The sequence below is a fragment of the Phascolarctos cinereus genome, unplaced genomic scaffold, assembly GCF_003287225.1.
Source record: "Phascolarctos cinereus isolate Bilbo 61053 unplaced genomic scaffold, phaCin_HiC Scaffold_726;HRSCAF=1367, whole genome shotgun sequence".
Classification (NCBI taxonomy): domain Eukaryota; kingdom Metazoa; phylum Chordata; class Mammalia; order Diprotodontia; family Phascolarctidae; genus Phascolarctos; species Phascolarctos cinereus.
The window spans coordinates 423,103,951-423,111,693 of NW_027556098.1; the positions used below are offsets into that span (position 1 = coordinate 423,103,951).

General features: G+C 51.1%; 1 protein-coding gene across 1 annotated transcript in view; it reads right to left on the bottom strand.

The window, feature by feature from the left end:
* LOC110203953 (uncharacterized) overlaps positions 1 to 7,349 on the bottom strand; it is an 82,845-nt gene extending 75,496 nt beyond the window's left edge. The window contains 5 exon segments of the mRNA XM_078146280.1: positions 903 to 1,056; positions 1,594 to 1,665; positions 4,675 to 4,735; positions 5,229 to 5,317; positions 6,641 to 7,349. Coding sequence (XP_078002406.1) covers positions 903 to 1,056; positions 1,594 to 1,665; positions 4,675 to 4,688 — 240 coding nt within the window. The 5' untranslated portion in view covers positions 4,689 to 4,735; positions 5,229 to 5,317; positions 6,641 to 7,349.
* Between the last annotated feature and the right edge of the window lie 394 nt (positions 7,350 to 7,743).

A 7,743-nucleotide genomic window follows, 5' to 3' on the forward strand; every position in this document is an offset into this window, starting at 1 on the left:
AGGGGACAAGAGAGCAGGGAGATGATAGAGAGGAGGGCAGGTTGGGAAAGAGGGTAATCAGAAGCAAATACTTCTGAGGAGGAACAGGGTCAAAAGAAAGAATAGAATAAATGGGGGAGGCAGGACAAGATGAAGGGAAATATACTCAAGCTTTTCACAACATGTCTACTATGGAAGTGTTTTGCATAACTGCACATGTATAACCTATATTGAGTTGCTTGCCTTTTCAATGAGGGTGGGTGGGGAGGGAGGAAGGGAGAAAATTTGGAACTCAAAGTTTTAAAAACACATGTTTAAAAAAAATGTTTTCACATGCAACTGGGAAACAAGAAACACAGGAAATGGGGTACAGAAATCTATTCTGCCCTAGAGGAAAATAGAAGGGGAAGGGGATAAGAGAAACAGGGGAGAGAGAGAGGAGAGGACAGACTACAGGGAAGGGATATTCAGAATGCATGGCCATCTTGAGGTGGGGAGGGGAGATGGGGTGAAAATTTAGAACTCAAAATCTTGTGGAAGTAAATGTTGAAAACAAAAAATAAATAAATTTATGTGAAAAAAAAGAAGAGAACAAAGCCATAAGGCCTAGGGATAGGGACTGAGTGAAGTGGTCACCCTTGTCAGTTACTCCTAATGAGGAGGAACCTAAAAACAAACACAGGGCAGCAACTGCGTGTGGGGTGAGCAATAAGTTCTCAAGATAAAAAAGTGCCACTGGTACACTTCAAAAGAGAGAAGAGAGCAGGGCAGTGTGGTTACTACTGAATTCAGTTTATATCAGTTTTTGTAAAGAAATGATCCATAGGTAAGAGAAACAGCCAGCCTCAGAGATGATCCTCCGTGTTGATGGAACTGGCTACATGGGCTGATGTTGGTGAAGTCTGAGGACAGAGTGCACTCACCTGGGCTGGGGGTCTGCAGCTCCCAGGGGCCATTCCCTCTGGCTCCAGGCTCCCTGCTTGGTCAGGCCTTGATCTTCTGCAGACTGAACTGGGAAGGAACAAGGATCCCAGAGGGGCAGACGTCTTTTCCTTCTCTCCTGGGCAGAAGGCTGGCCTACAAGAATTTACAGAGGGTGAGGTGTCCGAGGAGTTACAGAGGCCCTGTTCCTGCCCAGAGAGGAAAGACTGCAACCAACAGAGGAGGCCACCTGTGCCAGATTAGGAAAAGTAGGTCTGCAAACAGAGAGCATTTGCCACTCCCTGTGACTACTTCTCTTTGACCTCATTCCCCTCCCCTTTGTCCTACAGAGACCCAAGAGGGAAAAGGGGCTTGGGAACCCAAATGGGAGGAGACCAGTCAGAGCCTCAATGACTCCAGACCCAGAGCTCTGCCTCCCTCTGATCCTATGAAGGTGGAGCAGCCATTCAATGGTAAAGGTGGGGATGGTGCCCCAGGACCTTCCAGATGCAATGGGGAGCCTGGACAAATAGCATTGGCAGGGAACCGCCCTGGGAGCCAGGCCTAGGAGGGAGGCCTGCTCCTAGCATACCTAGAGGACACTTCCCCAGAGTTCTGACAGATAAGACAAGGTCAATGGAAAGGGCAGTCAGAAGAAGCTGGGGGCACAGAGGGGTTCTCCCTGGGACCTACCTGGGACCTGCACATGCAGAGCTGACTTCCAGAAGCTGAAGAGATCTTGGGTCCAAGGGACGGCAGAGAGATCTGTGCTCCAAGGGAAGAAAGCAGAGTGATCTCAACTCAAAAGGAAGAAGGCACAGAGATCTCTGCTCCAAGGAAAGAAGGAAGAGATATAGGAAGTCCAAAGATGATAGAGAGATTGCTACTCCTAGGAAAGAGCAGAGAGATCTCAGCTCTAATGGAAGGCACAGAGATCTCAGCTCCTCAGAAAGAGATCTCATCTCCAAGGAAAGGCAGAGTAATCTCTACTCCAATGAAAGAAGGCAGAGAAATCTCAGCACAAAGGGCTTTGGTTTTCTTTAGCCTTCTCTAGGTAGGTCCTCCTAGTCCCAAGAGACCTGCCCTGCCTCTGAAGGCCCCAATATGAAAGTTTTCCTCCAGTGGAACCCAGGGCCAGGAGCTCAGGACCCTACCTGCCTCTCTGCCACAAGCCGTGTCCTCAATCATCTGGAATGCCATTGCCACTGGAATGACACCTCTCAGGCTTCTAACATCCACCCTAGTGCTTGAATTCCACCTGGGTCACCACCCCCAAGGCTGGTCACCCCTGAGAGCTCCCCTCCCCCATTACTCTACTACCTCTCTCTGAAGGTCCCCACTCTTCCCCTCCACGTTCTCAGCATCCAGTGACACTGGCCTTCTTTGCTGCTCCTCTCAGGTGACTCTCCATCTCCTCACCGCATTTTCACTGGCTCCTCCCCCTCTTCCCTGCTGTCCCACCTTGTTCCTGCCTCCTGGTTTCACCGGTTTCCTTTAAGTCTTGTCTAAAATCTCATTTTTCTGCAAGAAGTCTTGTAAATATTTTGTATGTAGGAAACAAGCAAACAAACATGTATTAAGTGCCTACTCTATGTCCTCCTCCTGGTTCTCTGCCTTGTTGAGCATGCATGGTTCAATGAAACTAGGAGCCATGGCCATGGTTACTGAGATGGACAGGCCACAGTGCAGCATTCTGACAAAGGCTGACCCACTGGGGAAGGAAATGGCAAACCACTCCAGTATCTTTAACAAGAAAACCCAAGTATGGCATTAGAGTGTTAAGAGATGACACTGGAAGATGAGCCCCTCAGGCCCAAAGGCGCCCAGTGTGCTCCTGGGGAAGAAGAGAAGACAAGGCCAAGGAGCTCCAGAAAGAACTAAGTACTGGGCCAAAGCCAAAAGGAAGCTCGGCCTGGATGCCTCGGGTGATGAGAGCAAAGGCTGGTGTTGCAAAGATCAGTATTGCCCAGGAGCCTGGAGTGGAAGATCTAGGAACCAAGTCAACTGGATTTGGTCAGACAGGAGCTGGAGAGATCAAGGGGGCCATCGAGGGAGTCAGTGAACTTAAGTGGATGGGAATGGGTGCGTGGAATTCAGGTGATCATTAGTGGCCTTCTGTGGGCAGGAAGCCCTTAGGAGGCGAGAAGCAGGGTGAGAAAAGCAGTTCTGGGGTCCAATGGTATCTGTTGGAGTCCAAGGCAAATTGTTGACAACACAGCGATAGAAGACTATGCTTCAACCGCTGGCAGCCGAGTTCTCCCCCCATACACACACAGGGCAGCCTGGGGACCAGTGAGGAGCTCACCCAAAGCTGGGAGCTCAGTGTCCAGCTGCCAGCTCTGCTCTCAAAGGCACACCTGGAACCCCAGAGGCCCTTAGGTCAGACACAGGTGCCCAAACACCAGTCCCTCCTCCACCATAGCTAGGGACATTCAGTTATATGCACACACTCCCCAGCCCCAGCTGCCACACACTGGCACATGCAATCATACTCTCAGACGTATGCATCCCCCCCTCCTTGCCACCCAACACCTCCCAAGTCACAAGGATTTGCACAGGCACATGCAATCATACTCTCAGACATATGCACACACCCCCTGTCCCCCCCAACCCCAAAACACATTTGCACCTGCCCTGGCCCAGCCCTCTTTGAAGATGCATGCATACAGCCATGCACATGCAATCCTACACTCCTCCACAAGGGCAATCCTTGCAGGGGCACCCCAGGTTCCCATGGATCTATGGGGGGGGGCCAGGGCCGCCCCTGCACACTGAACATCTCGGAGCCCAAGAACCAAGAGCAGAAACAACCACCCAGGAAGATTTTGCCCTTATGCCTCCAGATTCCCAGCATGCCCTGGGGCTCAACAGGCAGGGGTGAGGAGGGGGATGGGGAGCAGGAGAGGGAGCCCCCTCTCCTGTCTCCAGTATCAGACAATTGGCTGTGGGGTTTGTGACATTATTCACCACCAGGCCCTGGGTCCCAGGCATTCTCTCCCCACCCCTTTTTCTGCTTCCTGTTCTGGGCAGTCCCCCTTTAGATTGTAAGGGCTTGGAGAGCGGGCCCTCCTTCTGCATCCAGTAGGTGCCTAATGTGACCTTCTTGCCCCAGTGAGCTCCAAAGAACCCTGAGAAGTGGAGCTGTTATGCCATTCTTACAGAGAAGGAAACTGAGGCAGTGGCTAACAGCTGATTGGTGGAAGACATAGGATCAGTTCTTTCCTCCTGGGCCCTTTGGAAAACACTCCAATGACTTTTCTTTTTGGGGAGCAGGGGGACTCCCCCCACTTTGGGGGAGCCTCTCCCCAGTTAGAGGAGTCTGGTGACTCAGGAGACAGTCTGGGCCTGGAATGGGAAGGTCTGAGACACTAAGGACGTGGCTGACCCTAGGCAAGTCACTTCACCTCGTTGCCTCAGTTTCTTCAACTGTCAGACCAGCTGGAGAAGGAGGTGGCCAAGCTCTCCAGTATCTTTTTGTCAGGAAAACCCCAAACAGGGTCAGGAAAGGTCAGTGCCCCACCTTCACGCCAAGGGCCTTTGCATCCTCAGTGCTTAAAAAAATGGTCACCTTTCTATCCTTCTTCTTGCCTAAGGGTCCTACCTGACGGTGCCCAAAAGTCCTCTGTCCTCTCTGGACAGAGGAGCCTGGGAGAAAAGGACAGACACACACACATGAATGCATATACCTGTCACCTCTAAAACTGAAGGACGGTACCCAACACCCGCTGACAATGTGGGTCCCACCCAGGGGTGGATAAAAACCCTGCCACACACCTGTCTAGCTGCATCTTCTGCTGCCTTACTCTGGCCTTCCTGAGCAAGGATCCAGTCAATTCTGGCCATGGGATGCAATGAAATAATATTGAGATGGCTCCTGGCACACGGCAGACACCATGTGACCAACCCCTCAACCCTTTCCAGTCTTCTTACACCATACTCCTTGTCTCCTCCTCTCTGACCCAGGGACACTGGCCTGCTGGCTGATCCTTGACCAGACCCTCCATCCCCTGATGCTGTGCCTTCCCGATGGCTGTCTCTCATGCTTGGAATGTCCTCCCCCATCACTTGGGCCTCCTGGCTTCCTTCACATCTCAGCTAAAATCTCACTTTCTCGGACTTTACCTCAGAAGTGGCAAATAAGACAGATTCAGAGAGACCTGAGATGTGTTATGTGGGAGGCAGAAAGAAATGAGCAGAACCAGGACAATTTCAGCTCTGCTGACAGCACTGCAAAGGACAACCTGGCTCTAATGGGATAAAGCTTCCCTGGCTGTCTTGGCTTCCAGGTTCACTGGTGCTGCTCAGGTCCATGGATGGACTGCACTCACCTGGGATGAGGGGCTCTGGGTCTCAGGGGCTATTCTCTCTGCCTCCAAGTTCTCTCCTAGGTCCAGGTCTTCTGGCTTTACAGGCTGAGCTGGGGTGGAGGAAGACAAGGATGAAAGAGGGTCCTCTCTCTTCCCTAGACTTTGTCTAGTCCTTCTCTTCCTAGGCAGGTCTCTGGCCTACCAGGAATTATAGAAGGGGAGGTCTCAGAGGAATTATAAAGCCCCTGGCCTTGCCCTCAGGGGAGAGACTCCACCACCAGAGGAGGAAAACTGTTTAGGAAAAGAAGGTCTGAAAAAGAAAACTATTCCCCACTCTCTCAAACTCAGGGTCTATGGCCTCATTGCCTTTCCCCATGCTCATAAAGGCACCCAAAAGGCAGAAGGAGCTCGGGATCCCACATGGGATGAGACCAGGCAAAGCTCAATGACCCCTGACTCAGAGGTGAGATATGAAGGTCGGGCACCTGTGACCCAAATGTAAAGTTGGGGGTGGCACCCCTGGATCTCTGGATGTGATGGAGAGCCTGGACAAGTAGCAGGGACAGGGAGCACCCCCCCTTCCCACTGTTAGAAATATGCTTGACACCCCAAATTTAGTATCAAGAAAGTTTATTACAGAGAAAGTCCAGAGGATTTTGATGTTTCTGGCCAGAAGGGGGCTCCACCCCTGAGTGCAAGGGCAAGTGTGCTTTTACTCAGTCAAATTCCTCTCCTGGGAGATTCTCTCTCTGCCTTTTTCATTCTAATCTCGATCTCCCCCAGAAAGCCTGAGAGGGGAGCTCTTTCCCACTGTTCCTGTTCCAATCTCAGACCTCAAAAATTACCCAAAAATTTTTCTGGCCGACACAAAACACCCATAGACAGACAGACAAGGTGTGCATGATTCTACTTCTAACCCTGACCAGTCAAAAGAAACTCATTTTGTTCCAGGATCCCCTTTGCATGGGTTCCGAGGCTTTTCTTTTTTTCTCCTTTTCTTTTCTTCTTACTTGACTTAAGAATACATCCTCCCCTGTTGGGGCTATAGCCCCTGGGTCCCAGCAACCAGCATAACCTTTTTCTTCTTGAGAGGCCTCTCATCATTTACATACAGATTTAGCAGTTGACAAATCCAATCCTCATCTGATCCAAATTTAAGCCAAAACACTGATGGTGCCAGGATAGGTTCCTTAGTTCACTCCTGGCAACAATATTTAGTCATTTTCTTCCCTCTAGTCCTGGGAGTGTCCTCCCAACTTTCTGACATCCTTCCCAGAGGGCTATCTGAAGGAAAGTCGTCCTGGGGATTTCTCCCCCTTTCCCAGGTACCTTCGAATTTGCCCCTCCCATCTCTGAATCTGTTCCTAGTTCAAGGCTAAGTGATCAGATCCCCGGACCTCAGGAGTTTGATACCAGCAAAGATTGTTTCTTACCTTTGCCCAATATATTGGCTCTCCTGGTCTGCCGGCGGCTTCCCCAATCCCTTGGACTTCTCACATGTGGTCCAAGATCAGGAGTTCGGTTGGGAAAGGCTCAACTCACTGAGACCACTGAAATACAGCGGGAGGACTCTTCCCAGGATGTCTTGCCTTGATCCCTCAGAAGTCTGCAATCAGGCCCCATGTTGGGTGCCAAATTGTTAGAAATGCGCTTGGCACCAAAAATTTAGTATCAAGAAAGTTTATTACTGAGAAAGTCCAAAGGATTTAGATATTTCTAGCCAGAAGCAGGCTCCACTCCTCTTCAGGAGGGGCGGGCCCTAAGTGCAAGGGCAAGTGCGCTTTTATGCAGTTAAATTCGGTTCCAAACCTCCCAGGCCTGGATTGGTCCTTTCCTTCCGGGTTACATTTGTTCTGGAATGCCCCCTGTTCCGGCCCTATTGTGCCGACAATTGCACCATTGCCCCCCACCCCCACCCTGGACGGAAAAGTTACTATGCCAGAGGTTCACTCTCATTTTGATTTTGGGGTCTTCTTGGAATCATCAGCTTTTGGCTAAGCCCAGGCCCACCTGCAGTGTAACTGCTTCCTTGACTTGTTTTTATAACCCTCTGCTGAAACGGAAGCCCTGTAACTCTAACACCACCATAGCAAACACCAGGAAGTCAGTCAGGGAAGAGAAGGTCAATGGAAAAGGAGCCTCTGTCAGACCTACCAGGAACCTGCAGGGATGCAGCTGGAACACAGAGAGATCTCTGTTCCAAGGGAAGAAGGCAGAGAGATTTCACCTCCAGGGGTAGAAGCCAGTTCAATCTAAATTCTTAAATTCCTGTTTTCAGGCAGCCCACGCTGGGAGGGTCCTCCTAGTCTCAAGAGCCCCACCCAGACCAGCCCCTGAGGCCCCCAGGGTGAGCCTTTCCTCCAATCACATCTACACCCAGGACCTCAGGCCCCAGCATGCTTCTCCTCCCCAAGCCCTGCTGGCCACCTAGGGGAATGTGTTGGCCACAGAGATGATCCCTTTCTTCCCCTCTGGCATCTTCCCAGGCTTCCACACTCCACCCCAGGGACAGAATTCCAACTGGGCCACACCCACC